At 47.0% G+C, this 20,000-nt stretch overlaps 1 protein-coding gene across 2 annotated transcripts in view; it reads right to left on the bottom strand.

Annotated features, from left to right (window-relative positions):
• Positions 1 to 20,000, bottom strand: part of SLC39A11 (solute carrier family 39, member 11) — a 374,943-nt gene that overhangs the window by 130,263 nt on the left and 224,680 nt on the right. For both annotated transcript variants that reach the window (XM_006886243.1, XM_006886244.1), the window contains exon 5: positions 13,309 to 13,473. In XM_006886243.1, coding sequence (XP_006886305.1) covers positions 13,309 to 13,473 — 165 coding nt within the window. The remainder of the gene's footprint in view (positions 1 to 13,308; positions 13,474 to 20,000) is intronic.

Here is a 20,000-nt window from a genome sequence, read left to right as displayed (position 1 = left end):
TGGTAGATTCGAACTACGTATTTTCTGGTTCGCAGCACAACTTCTTACCACTAAGCCACCAGAGGTCTGATGTTAGCAGCCAAGTGTTTTAACCACATCACCAGGGCTCCTTTCAAGGTTAGAAGGCCTGATAGATACTTCTAGTTAGTACCTGCCTGGCCACAATGAAAAGACCAAAAAGAAAAAAAAATGCCTGAAAACTTGGCGTTCTAATGGAAAAAAGTACTCAAGTTCTCCTGCTTCAAGGTCTTCCCCCCAGTTAATTTACATATTGGGTAGGAGGATGACATAATGCAGTAGGTGCAGAAATTAACCCTGTTTTTAAACCCCAGTCCCAGTGCTGGCTCTGAGGGCCAGGGAGGGAGGAGTAGTCTGTGTGTCTGTCTGCTGCCTGTGGCAGCTGTTGATAGCCAATCTAGAAGCTGCCCTGTCCCTTTCAATCGGGTTTAACCAGGGACCCCGGAGCTGTGACTGAGGCCATGGGTGTCGGTGCCAGTGCCCACGCTCAGCCCGACGGTGTACTCTGGAAGTGGGGTACGGGCCTCTGACGCAGCACGCGGCCGGGAGCAACACAGTACGTTGAGCAAATGTCATCCAGATGGGAGCCTGCGCTAATTACAATGTCAGGCTTCCCGGGGAGAAAACAGATCATTAAAGGAGAACATTACAATGTTTTCAAACTTCTGGGGTAAATGAGCAGCATCCTCGGATATAACCTGGCGGAGGTGGAAATGAAAGTGAGCCGAGACCCACGCCTTTGAGGGCACCAGAGCCGGGAGATCTGTGATGACCAAAGCCAGGGATTGGCGAAGGTCCCGAGGCAGTGAAGGAAGAGGAGGAGATGGAAGGGAACTGGTCTTGGCTGGGCCTGCGGGGCTGGAGGCACCAGGAGGTGGCTGTGGTCAGCGGCCATCGTGACGGCCCTCGGCTCGCGGTGTCCCCGAGTCCTGGGCTGCCCCCAGGAGGGGCTGTACTCTGGACCCCTGTGATCTGTATGGCTTTGCTGGCTCATTTCAGAAGGACATGGCCAGACCTTTCCTCCTTGTCTATCTCAGTGTGAGAGGGGTGCTGAAATAGCCCATATGAGAACAGCATGCACATTTCATTGACAGGGTTGTTGTTGGTGTTAGGTGCCGTCAACTCTAACTCTCAGTGATTCTCTGAGCCTCGCCCTATCCTGCACGCCCCGCAATCTCTGCCATCCTCAAGCCCACACTGCTGTCACTGTGTCTCCCCATCTCATCAGAAGTCTTCCTCTCTTTTGCTGCCTTTCTACCTTCAGAAAGGTGGTGGTTGTTGTTGTTAGGTGCCTTCAAGCCAAGACAACTCATAGTGACTCTAGGAATAAGAGATCTGAACCTTGTTCTGTTCTGTACCAGCCTCATCATTTCTGACACACTCCAGCCGCCTGCTGCAAGTCACGGTGTAAATCAATCTACTTGGTTGAGAGTCTTCCGCTCCTTCACCGAACCTCTGCCTTTCCGATCAGGACATCCCTTTACGAGGAATACTTCAGCTAGCAAGATGCCTAATGTTCGTGAGATGAAACCTCACAATCCTTGAGTCCAAGAAGCACTCTGGCTGCACCTTCTCCAAGCTACATCTGTTTGTTCTTCAGGCCGTCTGTTCAGCACTCTTCTCCAGCACCAGAGTAGTGACTGCTTATGTGTTATTACCTCAGACACCAACTGAAACTTCATCTCTTGCATGGAAGGCAAGACTTGTACCACGGAGCCTCCGAAGCCCTCACACCAACCAATCCAACTCTTCGTAACCGTACAGGATAGAGCACTGTGGCCTGCAGGGTTCCCGGGGCAGAAGGACACATCTTTTTCTCATGAGAACTAGCGTGTTGGAACCACAGACCTTTCAATTAAAACTCAAGTGTGTAACCAATGTGCCACAAAGCATCCTTGGCACCGTTCAAGGTACCATGAGATGTACGTGAAAGTAGAGAATGTGGTCCATGGCCAGGCTTGTTGCCCCTGCTGTCACCTGAATCCTGAGCTTCTCAGTGGACATCTGCTCCAATTTACAGATGAGAAAGCTCAGACGCCCAGGAATATCCCTTAGGTCACTCGGCTAATGGAAGCATTTCCAAGCCGCGACCTTTCCGAAGTGAAGTCTGCACTTGTCCCATCTCTCCACCTCGCCCTCCTTGATATGATCTGGGGGGTGACTAGCTAAGTGAGGAACCGACGAGGAACAGCCACACTTGGTGACGGGGGTGGCGGGCACAGGCGTGCTTCGCTGAGTGTTCATTCCATGTGTCTGTGTCTGCACCGTTGCTGGCAGGCCCTGTGTCCAGCTGGGGCTCCTGGTCCAGCCTCCCCATCCAGCTTTCCTTGCTGGATCGAGCTGGTAGCATCTGGAGTGATAATGACACCAACTCACCAAAACAGTGTTGTGGACGTTAACATTCAAGGAGGCAAGCTCTAAAAAAATACCGAAACGGTGTGCTGTAGACGTTAACACTCAAGGTGGCAAGCTTTAAAAAATAAGAACCACTACCCGAACTTTCCTGGAACCACATCTGATAAACCCTTGGATCTGCTGAGAGGGAGAAAGAAATACAGACCCAAGCGTAGCAAGAGGCAGCTTGAAGGCAGTATATCACTGTTGATGGGTGTCTGGTGGTGCTGTAGCTGGTGGCGTGACCTTGGGCTTTAAGCCTTAAGCCCCTCTGGGATTTGGTTTCTAAACTATAAAGCAGAGCTTCAAATAGCCCAATAACACACAAACAGCATTTAAAGCAGTGTTTGGAGCTGTGGAAGGCCGGGTAAGTGGTAGCTACTGGTATTATTACTGGGCTTCCTAATCGCCAGCAGTTAGCAAGTTCGAGAAGTGCTGTATTTGCTCATTAACGGCGCCGGGGCAGCGGTGCTGAGATGCCCCTCTCCCTGGAAGCAGAGCAGCAGCGGGCAGAGGTTGTTGCGTCAGTGTTCGTCCTGGAGGGTCCCCATCGAACCTAGAATTTTCTATCTAGTCCCCGTTCCAGGAACATGAAGAGCCGGTACGTCCTTTTACACAGCTTCTAGCTCCCTGCCGCGGGCTGCAGGGCCACCCTTGATCTGGGTGCCGTCACCCCGGAGACGCCCTTGTGGCATCTACAGACCACACGTGGGCATGCCGTATGATCGAGGGTCACGCTTCACCCACACATGACCTTTGAGCTTCCCACGTTGTTGGTAGGTGCTGACGAGTTGAGTATGACTCATAGCAACCGTATCCTGTGCCATTCTCAACATCTCTTACACACTACAGCCCACTGCTGCAGTCTCCGTGTCAATCCATCTCACTGGGCGCCTTCCTCTCCTGCACTGACCCTCCATCTATCCAAGCATGACGTCCCTCTCCAGTGAACAGCCTCACCTAGCTACCTGTCCAAAGTGTGAAAGGCGAAGCTTCTCCACCTTTGCTCCCAAGGAGCGCTCGGGCTAAACTTTTCCCAACATCTACCTGTTTGTTCTTCTGGCAGTTCATAGGATATTCAAAACTCTTCTCCAACACCACTACTCAAAGGTATCAATTCTTCTTCTGCCATCGTTATTCATTGTCAAGCTCTTGGATGCATAGCAGGTGACTGAGAAGACCATGGTCTGGAGCTGGTACAACTTACTCTTCAAACTGTCAGCATTTTTAAATTTTTTTTTTAATTTTGTTATTTTTTTTGTATACCATCAAATCAGATCTGACGGTTACAAGGGGAGATTGCCCCCTCCTTCTCCAGCACTCTGCTAGATTCAAACAATACACCTCTGGGATTGCAGTGCAGCTGTTCCTCAGTATTTTTGAGAGGTTCCTAAGAGCAGACTTGCCCAATGCAGTACATCTCCTGATTTCCTGACTGCTGGTACCAAGGGTGTTAAATGTTGATTCAAGCAAGATGAAATCATCAACAGCTTCAATCTTTTCTCCACTGATCATAATGTTGACGGTTGGTCCTGTGGTGAGGACCTTTGCTTTCTTGATCTTAAGGTGTATTCCAAAGGCTGTATAGCCGCCCTTGACCTTCTGCAGCAAGTGTTTCGTATCCTCTTCAACTTCAGCAAGCAGAGTTGTGTCTGTATAACACAGGTTGTTGCTGACTCCTCCTCCAATCCTGATGCCACACTCTTCTTCATAGGGTCTGGCTTCATGAACTATTTGCTCAGCATACAGACTGAATAGGTTGGAGAAAGGATACAACCATGACACACACCCTTTCTGATTTTAAACAATGCAGTGGCTTGCTTCGTCCGGACAACAGCTTCCCACTCTAGGTACAGATTCTATATAAGCACAACTAAGTGTTCTGGGCTTCATAAACAGATCGAAATCCAAAAGGATCCAGCACCACCCGGAGAAGCAGGGGATGTGGACACGCTAAAGTCAACACCTTGGTGGGTGCATTGAAGCGAACCCTCAGTCACAGAGGGCCGGCTCCAACTTTGCAAGCATGCATGCATTACGCCCAAGGGGTAGGATGGACTCAGCAAACAGAAAGAGCTGGTACTCAAAAGTTACAAGCGGGTAATGGAAATAACGCCACCTGCTTCAGCAATTTCACTACTAGATATATAAGCTAAAGAGATGAGAGCCGAGATATAACCAGATATGTGAACACTTATGCTTACTGAAGCACAATTCACAACAGCAAAGGGACGGAAACATGTCACATGCCCCTCAACAGACAAATGGATAAAGAAATCGGGGTACGTTCACCCAGTGGAGAACTGTGCAACACTGAGGAACAGCAGACTCTGTGAGACATAACAGAGGACATTATGTGAGTGAAGTAAGTTCAGCATAAAACGATAAACATTGGCTAAGACCACGATTACAAAAAGCTAAAAGAAAGGTTTACACACAGATAGAATCATTCTTGGGCGCTTACCAGGGAGAGGAAGGGAATGCAAATTAGAAATAGAATATAAACACTTATTAAGATGGTTGAGGGGAGCTCTGGCGGTACAGTCCCCAGGGACTCAGGCAGCTAACCCAAAAGCCATCTGCAGTAACGTGAATCCACCAGCAGCTTGGTGGGAGATAAATGGGCAATCTTCTCTCATGCAACTTTCAGGCTCAGAGACCCAGCTCAGAAAGTCAGCTAGGAGTCAGTTCTGACGCGATGGCAATGAGGCTGAGATTTTTAGTTTGAAGATGGTGAAAGGAAAAGCAACAGAGAATTAGTGAATGTTCAGAGACTGGGCATGTCAATAAAGCTGTAAAACAAAAGGTGGGTGAGTGAAGAACCAATATGCTTAGAAGCTCTAAAAAAGAAAAAAGTTAAGAGATTTTAATGGGATACACACATGGCGGGGAGGGGGGGGTAAGATAGATAGATAGATAGATAGATAGATGGATAGATAGATAGATAGATAGATAGATAGATAAGAAGGAAGGAAGGAAGGAAGGAAGGAAGGAAGGAAGGAAGGAAGGAAGGAAGGAAGGAAGGAAGGAAGGAAGGAAGGAAGGAAGGAAGGATAGATATATACATACATTCATACATACTTGGTTGCCATGATTTGGAACCAGAGAGAATGCAATGGGTTTGGGTTTTGTTTTTGGGATAATATTTGAATAGAAATCTGTGTTTCTGTCCCTAAAATGGAATCACTTCTGATTACAGCTCCAAGCATTTCTTGCAAAGCCACAGATGTATATGTAACAGAGGCTATTTCTACAGGTCTTTTATTTGCGCCGTCTGTCATCGTGTGTGTGCATAGCTGATCGTCCAGCAGACAAAGCTGTGACCTTTCTTAGTTACGGTCAAACACCTTGAGAGAATAACGTTCTGTGTCTGGCGCTCAAGGTACTGTTACAGTTGGGGGATTATCTCCATAAAGCAAAAGGTACATGAATGGTTGAACAGACAAGCCATTTGTTCTGCAAGCTTTCCCCAAACAAAAAGAAAAAAAAATCCAGGGTTTTTAATATGACCCTGAAATTCCACTCTTAAGTTTGCACACCCGAGAACTGAAAACATATGTTCAAACAAACACAGATGCATTAATATTCACAGTATCATTAGTCATAATAGCCGAAGACAGAAACAGCCCACATGCACAGTAACTAACGAGTGAAAAAACTAATAACAAAAAAATTAGTAAAAAAACATTATATATACACATATAAATCTAAATCTAAATATAAGTATAAATCTAAATATATGTTGTTGTTGTTATCTGCCATTGAGTCATCTGCAATTCATAGCGACCCTATGGACAACAGCCCTAAACCCTGCTCTATCCTGTATAAATCTTATTGCCTCTGACACACCTGTCCCCATTACCCCAGTCACTGAGTCAATCCATCTCATGGAGGGTCTTCCCCTCCTGCGCTGTCCCTCTACCCTACCAAGCATGATGTCCCTCTCCAAGGACCTGTCCCTCCTTGCAACATGTCCAAAGTATGTCAGATGAAACCCCAGAATCCTTGCCTCCAAGGAGCTGCCCAGTTTAACCCTCTCAAGGATGAACTGTTCATTTTCTTAGCAGTCCATAGTATATTCAATACTCTTCTCCAGCACCACAGCTCAAAGGCATTAATTCTCCTTCTATCCTCCCTGGTCATTGTCCAGCTCTCTGATGCATAGCAAGTGATTGCAAAGACCATGGCCTGTATCAGGCGCATCTTAGTCTCCAGAGCGACACCATTGCTCTCCAGTACTTTGGAGAGGTCCCTAACAGCAGACTTTCCCATCGCAATATGTCTTTTAATTTCCCGGTTGCTGGTGATGTACTATGGAGTCAGAATGACCCATAGTTGACCTTCTAGTGGGTTTTCTGAGGTAGTACATGACACAGGAGGAAACTGTCACTCTTCTCCTGAGAAGCAGCTGGTAGATTCAAACTGCCCACCTTTGGAATGGCAGCACACCTCCTTACCACTAAGCCACCAGAGTGCGCGCGCGCTCTCGCTCTCTCTCCTCCCCCCCCCACACGATATTCAGTGTTACAGATCCATTTGGTAGAATATTATGCAGCTGTAAAAAAGGAATGAACTCTTAAACGGCTTACAATATGCATGAATCTTGAAAAAAACATTATGCTGAGTGAAGGAAGCCAAATATAAAACACTGAATATCGTATTAGTCTAAAACAGTGAATATCATATGATTCCATTTATAGGAATGTTCAGAATAAGCAAATTCATACACGGTGTAAGAGGTGGAGTGGAAGGAGGGGAGGGACTGCTGGTGGGTACGTGATCTATTTGGGGGTGATGAGGAAGAGTGTAAAATTAGATAGTGGTAATGACTGTACAACTTGTGAATATAGTAGAACCCACTGAGCTGTACACCTTGGAAACGTAGCGTTCATGACAGGTGATTTGTGTCTGAATATAAAGAAGCGGATGGGAAGATGATGTCCCCATTGTAGAAGATGATTGACAAGCCTGTAATCAATCAGCCGGGCTTGAGGATTTTCTTCTCTTTAAATATAACATATCTCGGAAGAAATATCACAAAAAGAGAGCTGCTTGAGGCAGCGTGAGAGTAACGGGGCTGGGGAGCAAGGCTTCCAGCCACCAGAGGTGCCACTGAGCTTCTGAAGAGAACCTCGCTCACACACACAGGTGGTGGGTGCCTTAGTTGTCCCTGCAGATGAGCTGCTCACAGAGACAAATGAGAGACAGGGACAGGGCCCTGTGGGACAAAGGAGGGTGGCAGGTGCCCACAGAGACATGGTGGCAGCCCCCCAGTCCTGTCATCATAACCACACTCTAGTAAGCACCAAGTCACTTTTTATCATCAACCAACACCTCTGAGTTGATGAAAACGCAGGGAAAACACTTGGTTAATGGCCTCAGCTAGTCAAATAACTTCAGAAATTGAAAGGGTAACAGTAAAGATAGGGAGAATGAGGAAGACTAAGCCACCAGCCCATGGTGGTTCAAGGGCAAAACCAGGAGAAAGCCGAGGGCTTCAGAGAGGTGTGTTGTACTGTTTAAGGCAGTTCAGAATTCACAGTCAACCTCCCTGCTAAAAAGTCAAAGATTTCTTTTGGTCTCAGTAGGTGGCTGATTAATGGTGTCCAAATACATGCAGGTTCTAATTTGCAGAGCCAGTAAGGCTGACCTTCCGTGCCAAAAGAGGCTTTGCAGATGTGATCCCACTTAGTATTCTGAGATAAGGGTATTGTCTTGGATTATTCTGTTGTTGTTTTAGGGGCTGTCAAATCAAGTAGGACTCTTAGTAACCTTATGAAGACCCACTGTGAACACCATCTGGGCCCAGGCCATCCTCACAATCTCTGACACACTCAAGCCCACTGCATCAATCACCGTGTATGGGAAGCCAATACCAAATATTTTAATAAACTGAATGCTATTTCAGGATGTGGGGGAGGTGTGGTACACACTAGAGTTCACCCTGAGGCACTAAGGCAATCCTTAAAGGTTTACAGATTCTTGCTTTGCTGTCCCCTCCCTCCTGAGTCAAGGGGAAGGTGTTTATGGAAAGAGCTTGGCTTCATTTGCACTGAATTCTCTTTGTGATTTACTTCCTGATAGTTAACAGTAAAACTGCAGGGAAGCTGGAATGGGGGTCTTCAGCGGAGAATTTCTGGCCCCCTGAGGAAGACCTTCGATGAGATGGATCGATTCTGTGAGTGGAGTGGTGGGAATGAATGCGTTTGAGACAGCGAGGTTGGCACAGGATAGAACAGCGTTTAGGGCTCTTGTACACAGGGTCGCTGTGAGTCACAAGTGACTCGATGGCACATAACAACAACAAATTCTATCTCACTCCTGGCTGTCTGTCTCATTATTAAATAATTATAAAAATACTTTACCCTCGGTCTGCAACAACCACAGCAGCCCACCTGGTGGAGAATCTTCCTCTCTTCCGCCATCCTTCCACCTTCCCAGGCATCGTGCCCTCTCTAAGGAATAACCTCTCCTAGCGACACGCTCCGAGTATGTGAGAGACCACTTTGTTGTTATTGTTGTTTGATGCCATCGAGTCGTAGATGACTCATAGCGACCCTATGAACGAACGGCCTGAGCACTGTTCGTACGTAGAGTTTCCGGAGGCAAGCCATTTCGGAAGTGGATGCCGCTCCCGCTTCCAGGCTTGTTTCAGTCGGGAAGCTCCAGCCAACACTGTCCACCATGGGTGCCCATTACCACGATTGGCACATCACTGTCACAGGCTTCAGCATCACAGCAACCACGAGTTACTTCTACAGCAACACACAGACCAATGCTATACCACGTAGAAGAATGTTTGACAGGAAAACAGTTTGAACCTGGCCGAGGGCGGCAGATGAAAATCACCCACCTTCTGCTTGGTAGCACAGCTTCCTTCCACTAGGCCAACGTAGCTCTCTCTTGGTCGTCATCATTCTTACTGTTGTTTGATGCAGAAGAGACCACTTTAGTGGAGCTTAAATGTAATCACTTGTTAGAAGGTGTGGTTGACTTGGTTCTGACTTCTTGGGACCCCATCTCTGCTGCTGTTAGGTGCTGTCCAGCTGACCCCTGACTCATGGCGACCCTCTGAACTTCGCCGTATCTGGCACCTGACCCTACAACCCTACATACAACAGAAGCAACACTGTCCAGTCCTGCCCTGTCCTTGTGACCTCTGCTGTTCCAGCCTGTTGATGCGACAAGTCTGTCAATCCACCCTATTGAGCGTCTTTTTCTGGATTTGTTGATCTTCTGCTCTACCGAGTGGGATGTCCTTCTCCAGGGACTTGCTCCTCCAGATGACCATCCCAAAGCCCATGAGACGAGTTAGGACATGGAGTCCTTGGAGACTGGACTTAGCCAGAAGGAGATGTGACCACGGGACAAAGACGACATGGGACAATGACTATCGTCTATGAGGTCACAAGGCAAGGGCAGTAGCAACGTCCAGGAGCTGGAAGAGGCAGGAAGAACCTTTTTCTGGAACCACTCAAGTGGCCACAGACCTGTCAAATCCTTAACATTCACACTAATGGTCTCTAGAACTGTGACAGAATTAACTTGGGTTGTTCCAAGCCACTAAAGGGTGTGGTAATTTTGTATAGCACCCACCAGAAACTTATTCTATGAACCTGGAGAAATTACGACAGTCACAGAAAGGCATTTGGTCTTTTGTTCACTATGAGTGGTGCTCAACTCGACAGCAATCAGCAACAACAACAAACATATACTATCCCAGGTTCTACTTCTAACTCTTCTAGTAATAAAAAAAAAAAAGACCCAAATAAGACCACCACTGGCATATGATTGTTAGATCCACATGTTTTAAGTGTTGGGGTCTAGAGGCATTGAAACAGTTAGGTGCCCTAATTCCTCTTCTTAAAAGAATAAAAATTATAGACAAGGAAAAATATCCGCAATAACATACTATACTTGAAAACATCAGAATAACATACAACTAAAAAAAAAATCAGTCTTAATCTCATCACTCAAGAGTAACTAAACCATTTACTCTGAGTTGTGAACAGAAAGGTTCACAGTTCAAACCCACGAGCAGCCTCTGGGGAGGAAGAAGAGCCTTCTTCTCCCTTGAAGATTTACAGGCCTTGAACCCCGATGAAAAGTCACTGTGATTTGGAAGCCACTAGATGGTAAAGGGTGTTGCTTTTTTTTGGTTAGATAATATTTGGACATAGAAATTTGTGGTTTAGTCCCTAAAGCAGAATCAACTCCTAATTCCAGCTTCAAGCATTCCTTGCAAAGTCATGATGTGTAGTCATATGAGAAGCTGTCGGAGAAGACTATTCAGATAATAGAAACCATTGGATTTGCTGTCCTGGGGACACAGAGGTGACACCCCCACTTCTTGCTGTCACAGCAACAGTCAGCAGAAGGAACGTGAGTCTAGTGAAGAGAAAGCAAGGTGTATGTGATTCATTGAGCCTCTTCCTCCAGGGCTCTTCATACAGAATTTAAAATATAAAGAGTGGCAAGTGTCTGTCATCTGCCTCGTCAAGACTCTCACCAGTCAAATGCTCTCCCCGAGACCGCCGAGTGGACAAGGCAGCAGCAGAACAAGGGGCGCTGGGCTCTCAATGACCTGTCCCTTCCGACAGTAAACAGGCATCCTAGGGGCTCGAATGTAGAGTGACCTCCAAGGTGGGTTGTGACTTGGGATCCCAAAGAGAACGCCGGTTGGACCTTCTAGCAAGAAGCTTCATGCGGCAGAGAAAACAAACGCGCTTAAATAATTGCAATCATTTTCCGAGCGGAAGCAGACACTGACACAAGAAGGTGTCACAAAGGAGGCAGTGATTAATTTCAATGGAAAAACGGGTTTGATTCTATGCTGTTCATGTCACTTATGAATCACCCAATGTCAAAGCTGGCAGGCAGCGTCAGGACCGTCAGAGGTAAGCCCGGAATGTTCCAGCAAGGAGGATTTGGATGAAATATGCTCTCGGTCCCCTTTAAGCTCTAACCCTAACTTCTGCATCTACAAAGCAGAGCTGGATTTCACTGCTGAGAGTGCGAGTGAGGAACCTGGATGCCACTGGATGTTTAATTGCACTCGAGCACAGAAAGGAAGCTTGTTTTCCTGGGGCCCCGCAATCGATGGCAGGGATAGAGTCCTTGACTTTATACGGCATTGCAGGAAAAGCACTTTGACTTGACTAAGAGTAAGCTCTCCAGGGTACAATCTGGGCTGCTTTCACAGAAGACAGGCCGCTGCCCCCAGCACCCCCTACCACCCCATAATCTGAGGTGTCCGGTCCACCTGCGTGGGGGCATACAGGCAAAGGCCCGGGCAGCTGCTTGGAACGGTGGTTACAGTGCGGGATTTAGTTAAGGTCCTAAACCAAAATATCTGAATTGCTGAGTTGAAAATCATTTTGCTTTGTAGACTTTCACTCAAATAACAATGGAAACTTTTAAAACATGTGGTGTATGCACTAACGGCTGTGCAGGATTAGTGATAACCGCCAAAGCTACCTTTCTGGCTATTCCTGGCAACACGGCGAGGGTCCATCAACAGATGAGTGGACATCTCTACACAATGGGATATTCCTCAGCCATAAAGAGAAACGAAGTTGTGATGTGTGCCACGTGACTAGTGAACCCCCAAAATGTGACACTGAGTGAAGGACGTCAGAAAGACAGATACCTCTGACTCCATTTGTAGTTACTATCGAGATGAGACAGAGAGTAGACATGTGGTCACCAGGGGCTGGGGAAAGGAGAGACAGGGTGTCAACTGCTCAAGGGTGCTGAGTTTTGACTTGGGATAACAACGGAGAGTTGTGAAATCTGTACTCCTTCTACATGGATACAATAGACGGTACAGAGCGCTGCCATCCAAAGGCTCAAGTCCACCAGCTCCTCTGAGGAGAAACAGGAGCTGTCTCCTCTTGTTCCATTCACAGCTTCTGAACACCCACAGGGGGTCAGCTCTGAGCCAAATGGGTTCAGTCTCAAAGGGCAATGAGGGTGAACGATATCTGTACATAATATAGATTTATTTACCCAGGCATAAATTGTATTATAGCTTATAACATTTATGAAACAGAATAAATTTTCTGTATTTAAAACAGATGTATTTATAAATTTATATGAATTATATGTATTTTTTTTAGTTTCCTCAATTTTTTAACGGTATTTTCCTTCTACATACTTATCTGGGCTTTCTAGATACTCTATTATTATTTAAACAAAACATTCATTTAAAAAAAAACACTCATGAAAGTCTCTCTTTTTTTTCCCCCAATATAATTCCCCCAAACACACACACAAATGCTAAAAGGGAACAATTACTAAGACCTTAAAGATGAGAAAGATGTCTGCATCAAGGAGCACTGTGAACAGAAAGTGTTGAGAAAAGACTGAGTATTTCCAGAAAGCACTGCCCAGAGGCATTTTGTACTCATAAAAGGCATCCTCCATAGAAAGCATACACCAGCTGTGAATTTCTGCTAAAAGAAAAAGAATTTAAAAAATCCCTCACTAATCAAATATGTAAAGAAAAGATGCAACATACAGAAATGGGAAAAGAAACTGTCTACCTGGAATGAGACATGCTAACATACGGTGATCAGTCCAGAACCTCAGTGCTGAACTCTGAGTCAGAAGCGACCCTCCCGGGTTTCTGAGGCTGCTTCACGGGGAGACTGTCCAGCTTTCCCCCTTGGAGACTCTGGCGGGTCCCAACAGCAAGAAGGACGCAGCCTTCAAGGTGAGCAGATCAAGTCTCTACAGATTACAATACCTGAGCTCCAGCCATCCAAAAACTAAGGCCAAGAAAGAGCTACACTCCCCTGGACAGTTCTGAGTTGTAGCCACCCCTCTCCCCTTTCCAGCAAGACCTCTGTACGCAGAAGTGACGCAGCTGCAGGCAGGTGGGGAGACTTCACTCACCTGGGACGTTGTGGATGGTGATGGCCAGGATGAGTAGAGCGATCCTCCTCCAGCTGCCGGCCCCGGGCTGTGCGGGGCTCCCTCGGGAGGGTACGAGGGGAACAGGACCCTCGGGGAGGCCGGCCGCCTTCCTCCTCTGATACACTTCACCATTCTCACTCTTGTCTGTAGAAGGGGAGACAAGGAGAGAGCATGCTGAAAATAAGCAGGCTGGCCCCATGGACAAGCAACAGGGCAAGCTTTCAGGGCCCAGCACGTGCGCTTCCAAACTTCCCGCAGACCAAGCCTTCCTGTCTGTCTGTCCACTTATTCATTCATTCACTCAGAAAATGTCCACTGAATACAGCTCAGTGACTAAGATTGTTGTTGTTGTTGTTGTTATGTGCCATCGAGTCGTTTGCGACTCATAGCCACCCTGTGTACAACAGCCTTAAACCCTGCTCTATCCCATGCCAATCGCATTGTCTCTGACACACCCATCCTGATTACCCCAGTCACTGAATCAATCCACCTCATAGAGGGTCTTCCCCTCCTGCGCTGTCCCTCTACTCTACCTAGCATGATGTCCCTCTCCAAGGACCTGTCTCTCCTTGCAACATGTCCAAAGTATGTCAGATGAAGCCCCAGAATCCTTGCCTCCAAGGAGTAGCCTGGTTTAACCCTCTCTAGGATGAACCTGTGTTTTCTTGGCAGTCCATGGTACATTCAATAGTCTTCTCCAGCACCAGAGCTCAAAGGTATCAATTCTCCTTCTATCCTTCCTAGTCATTGCCCAGCTCTCTGATGCATAACAAGTGATTGCAAAGACCATGGCCTGTATCAGGCGCACCTAAGATACAGAGTAAAAAAGGAGACGTCGGTGCTGACTCACAGCTGCCCAAAAGGAAAGAGGGGACCGTACTTTTGTGTCACATTTCAGTTATTCTCAAAGTGTTTCACACTTGCGCATCAGCTGCCACTCACTTGACAGACCACAGGAGGTGAAGGCATAACTCTGATACGCGTTTGAAGCCAAACAACTCATGGAACTGGCTTTATCGTCGTGGTCGGGAACCGAACCCGCAATATCCCCGAGGTTGGCCTGTGTTCCTGTGCTGCACTCAGGCCAGCTCACTTGCAGGAGGGACGCAATACAATGGGCAGGTGGACGCACTTCCCCCACGTCCTGTCCAGCTCTCTCACACCAACAGCAGCACCCCAATGCCCGCAGGGAAGCCAGGACCCTGACCCACCCTCGACGTCAGGATGTCAGCCCTCCAACGGGCAGTGACCTGGCCTCGGAAACTGTCCCGGGAAAGCATGATTCCTCCCAGACACAGCACTGACCTGAGAGGAGTCTAACATGTGTGAACCCACACCACGTGTGTGACTGTGCATAGGTGTGTATGTACACGTGTACATGTGTGTACAGGAGCACTCTCTGCTCTGTCTAAGCCCACTGCTGCAGCCCGTGCACCAAACCATTCATTACGAGTCCTCCTCATCTTCAAATGTACCGTCCTCCAGGGATTAACTCTTCCTGAGCGCACGCTGCAAGGTATGTGAGATAAAGTCTTATCATCCTGGCGTCCGAGGAGCATCCTGGCTGCAGTTCATCCAGCACAGACCGGTTCTTTCCACGGCCCCTGGTATATACTGTGGTATGTCCTTCACCAGCACAACTCCAAGGCATCAACGGGTCCTGTGGTCTTCCTTATTCATTTTCCAGTTTCCACATGCATAGGAAGCACACAAAAATACCATGGCCTCGGTTAGGCGCACCTTAGTCTCTGAAGTGACACCTTCATTCCTTAGCACTTTTAAAGAGGTGTCTGATGCCAGATTTGCCCGGTGCCCTATTTCCTTTGATTTCTTACTCTTCCTAACATGGGCATTGACAGTGCCTCCAAGTGAGATGAAATCCTTGACAAATTCCATCATTTCTCCATTTATCCTGATATTGTTTACTGGTTCCCTGGGGAGGATTTTTTTTTCCTTGGTGTTGGGGAGTAATTCATACTGAAGGCTGGAGTCGTTGAGCTTCTGCATAGGCAAGTCTAAAGCCCTGGAAATGTTTCATGAAAATGAGGGCTTCTTAATACATCACAGTCATTTTTCTGAGAGCGAAGGAATTGTAATTAGAAAATGTTTATCAACTCCAAGCACAGAAGGAAAGGTCTGAAAGGTCATGGGTCTTTCAAGAAGGAAGAAAGCAAAGTCTCCAGAGCTGTTGATCATGAAAACATTTTCTTTGTTGTCTTAATTTAGAAGTGAAGCACCTATAAATCTGCACAAAGAAGGGACGCTATGTGAGGCCGTGGCTGCTGGCTTCCCTTCTGGCCTCCTGGAAAGAGCATCTGCAGAGTGACCACCACAGGGGAGAGGCAGAGGAGCCCCAGGCTCACCTACCATGGAGTCAGGGGTGACCTTGTCCCATGGTGTCCGCTTCTCTGGTTTCCTTTCCCCCCCAAATGGGCAACATGATTCTCATTCCAACACACGGGATCCCAATGGAGCTTAATAACACTGTTCCAGTCGGGGTGAGCCTGGGGACCAGAAGGGAGCCGGGGGGCAGCCCCTTCGCCCAGTGAAGGGGCCCCAGACATCCTCCAGGACCCTTTGAACTAGAACTGCTTTGCTAAGTCTGGCGAAGGTTCTTCTCTCTTTCAGCAAACACTGCATGGAAGGTTCTGAAATGACTGAGAACGTGTCATTAGCTAAGTGCCTGGAGGACCTGCATCTTCACACCCTGGGCCCAGCTGCTCCCGGAATGGGAATGCAGCATGCCTGCTCAGGGCCCCTGTGCCGTGGACCCACCACGCCTAAGGGGCCGGGCGATGGAGTCTCAGGAATGAGGCGATGCTAATCACCGGGGCGTGAGAGCTTTAAATGCATCCCCAAGACATCCCCGGAAAGGATGTGGTTGGATTAGCACAAGTAGGCAAATCCTCATCTGCTAAGCCCACAGCTCTCCAAACACCAGCAAAAATGCCTCCTTACCGCAGCCCTGTCACAAAACAGCAACTGAAGAACAGTGAACTAGCCAAGTCCATCCAGTACGGAGCGTATTGACAGGCAGGAGAAACAAAGGCAGCAGGAGACAGGATTCCATCTACACACACTGCTCCTGTCTTCTCCTTTCCCAGAGAATCAATAGGATCTGGAGAAAGAAACTGAAATGTCCACAGAAATGAGAAAACACTTGCTAAGACTTGCCTTTTGTTCTTTATGTGTGCAACTTGAACCAGCTTCAACTGGGTCAATTCTGACTCAGCTGACCCAGTGTGTCAGAGCAGAACCTCCGGAGGATTTTCAATGGCTAAGTTTGTGGTCACTACCGCTGTGTAGTTGGCTTTGAGGTCAGGGAGTGCTATGCCTCCCACTTCATTTTTGTTTTTCAGAAGTGCTTTGCTTATTTGGGTTCTCTTTCCTCTCCAAATAAACTCCAATTTTCCCTTTTGATCTCCTTGAAAAATGATTTTGGTATCTGTATTGGGATTGCATTGAACACGTAGATTGCTTTTGGTAGGATTGTCATTTTCACTATATATATTGAGTCTTCCTATCCATGAACACGGCACATTTTCCCATTTCTTTTTCTTTGTAACATTTTCCCATTTCTTTAGGTCTTTTATTGTGTCTCGCAGAAATGTTCTGTAGTTTTCTTTGTGTCTCTTTTGTGTCTTTTCTTTTGTGTCTCTAGTTAGGTTTACTCCCAAGTATCTCAATTTGGGGTTGGCTACTGTAAATGGTATTGCTTTCTTGCTTCCCTTCTCTGAGTTCTCTTTGTTACTGTAGAGGAATCCCACTGATTTTTTTTATTATTAATCTTATATCCTGCCACTCTATTAAATTGGTTACTAGCTCTGGGATGGGAGTGTCAGAGACAGTGTGATTGGCACAGGACAGAGCAGAGTTTAGGGCTGTTGTACATAGGGTCGCTATGAGTCGTAGGCGACTCGATGGCACATAACAACAACAACAACAGCTCTAACAGTTTCTTTGTTGGGCCCTTGGGATTTTCTGAGTACATTATCACATCACCTGCAAATAACGATAGTTTAACCATCTCTTTGTTGATCTGGATGCCTTTTAATTCCTTTTCTTATGGTATTGCCCTACCAACTGGCTGAGTTTATGGAGGTGGAGTGCCAGGCCTTTCTTCCACTGGACCTTTGAGTGGGTTTGAACCTCCAATCTTTCGTGTATAGAGTTGGAATCATTTCCTCCATATGAGTCACCTAAATTTGAGCCTAAGATGACTTCTCAGAATTGTTTGGCATCAACTTTGGCATCGAAAGAAACCAACTTCCCAAGAGACCTTCTTAAATCCAAAGCCACTGCCATCAAGTCAACTACACTGAGAGTGACCCTGGAGGCCCTTGCACTGGTAGCACAGTCTGCAGGGTGCAGCGCTGTTAACCGGAAGGCTGAGTGCCACCAGTGGATTGAATCCATCAACCGCCTCAAAGGAGAAACCTTCAAAACCTGGTAGAGGGTTGCTGTGAGGAGAACCAAATTGAAGGCAGGGAGCCTGAGGCATATAGGACAGAGCAGAACTCCCCCACCAGGGTTTTGAGACTGTGAACCTTTACAGAACACAACCCATCACATTGACATCTCTCATAGTGGCCGGTGGGTTCAAACCGACCACCCTCTGGGTAGCAGCTGGGCACTGCACCCACTGCAACATCAAGACTCTTATCTTCTTGAACGTCATATGGAAACTCAAGGCAGAGCCAGTAAAGTTCACAAGGGGCAGTGGAGGACCTTAAGGGACATCACAAAATAAGCCGGTTTTTAAAAAACTCTCTTTATAATTCTCATACTGTTGCCTTTTGCAATGCTATAAATACAGCTATGTAAAAAGTACCCCCCCCCCCATCCCTAACAAAGATTATCCAGGAGTCTGGGCTCTATGAGGAGAAATGTGGGGTCAAGATTGGTGGAAGATCTATCAACAATCTGCCTTATGCAGATAACACAACTCTGCTCGCTGAAATTGAGGAGGACCTAAAGTGCTTGCTGCAGAGGGTCAAGGACTGCAGCCTCCAATATGGATTGAGGCTCAATGTCAAGAAGACAAAGATTCTCATCACTGGGCCAATTGGCAGCATCATGATAGATGGTGAAGAGATTGAGACTGTTCACAGCATTAGTCTGCTTGGCTCCACAGTCAACACTCTTGGCACCAGAAGCCAGGAAATTAAAAGACATATTGCAATAGGAAAGTCTGCTGTTAGAGACCTTTCCAAAGTACTGAAGAGAACTGATGTCACTTTGGAGATTGAGGTACGCCTGATACAGGCCATGGGTCTTTGCAATCACTTGCTATGCATCAGAGAGCTGAACAATGACTCAGATAATGGAAGGAGAATTGATGCCTTTGAGCTTTGGTGCTGGAGAAGAGTACTGAATATACCACGGACTGCTAAGAAAATGAACAGGTTCATCCTGGAGAGGGTGAAACCAGGCTGTTCCTTGGAGGCAAGGATTCTTAAGCTTCGTCTGACATACTTTAGACATGTTGCAAGGAGAGACCAGTCCTTAGAGAGGGATGTCATGCTTGGGAGGGTGGAGAGACAGCACAAAAAAGGAAGACCTTCGATGAGATGGATTGATTCAGTGACTGGGGTAATCAGGGTGGGTGTGTCAGAGACAGTGAGATTGGCACAGGACAGAGCAGGGTTTAGAGCTGTTGTGCATAGGGTCACTATGAGTCACAGGCAACTTGATGGCACATAATAACAACATCCCTAACACAATGACTTTCACTTGTTCCTACCCGCGCCTGGAGCACAGGCACTGCTGGTTTGTATATTCGTGGTCAGTGCACTGGCTGGCACTGTGGTGACAAGAACCAAAGTCAGGCCACACTGCCTTAGGTTCTGGCCTGGCTCCGTCTCTTACCAGCTGAAAGGCTTTCAGGCAAAATTACTTAACGCTGTGCTTCCATTTCCACATTGCAAAGTGGATTTAATAACTGCACTTCTTTCATAAGGTTGTTGTGAAAAGAAAAAAGAATTCATATGTTTAAAGCACTTGGCATAAGTGCCTGACACATTAAAAAGAGCAATACATACCAGCTATTATCGTTAATTACAAATCTTAAGGCACAATTTCAAATCTCACCTTTATTTGCTTAGAAGGACAAAAATATTTTCTAAACATCTTAGCTTCTGGAACGCCAATGTTTAATGGCTAGCGGGCATTTCAGTTAGTTCCAAGCCAAGCGTTTGCATAATCACCTCTCTTTTGTGCAAGTCTAAGTGGACACGGTCTTTACCAGACTCTCCAGATGCAGTGCCTCGCTCTTGCCACATGGGGGCACACTCTTTCTGCTCCCTCCTACACAGGATGGGGACCCAAGAGAGAAGCATCTTTCTCCTGGTCTTCATGGGCTTGTGCCTTGTTTTGTGACTTCATGATTCACACATACTATTGGAACATGCATATCAGCTTAGTGTATGGGGTGGAGGGGCGTTCCTGTCACAGAGATCTATACATCTGTAAGGTGCCTGGCTCTAGCTACGTGTTGATCGGCGACTGTATCCTGAAGTTGGACTATGTCGGAGGCACTAACGCCCAGGCATTTGCCAAGTGCAAGTGCAGGGATATGCATTTGGAAGCAAATAGATAAGAGAAAACTCCTTGCATCTACCCACTCCCCTCTTTTCACCTTCCTCCGGTCCAACTATCCCAGGAAGGAAGGA

This window comes from Elephantulus edwardii, unplaced genomic scaffold (assembly GCF_000299155.1).
Source record: "Elephantulus edwardii isolate Elephantulus edwardi_28Jun2011 unplaced genomic scaffold, EleEdw1.0 scaffold00048, whole genome shotgun sequence".
In the NCBI taxonomy this organism is placed as follows: Eukaryota; Metazoa; Chordata; class Mammalia; order Macroscelidea; family Macroscelididae; genus Elephantulus; species Elephantulus edwardii.
The sequence above is the reverse complement of the archived record's forward strand: the minus strand, read 5'-3'. Positions and strand labels throughout refer to the sequence as shown.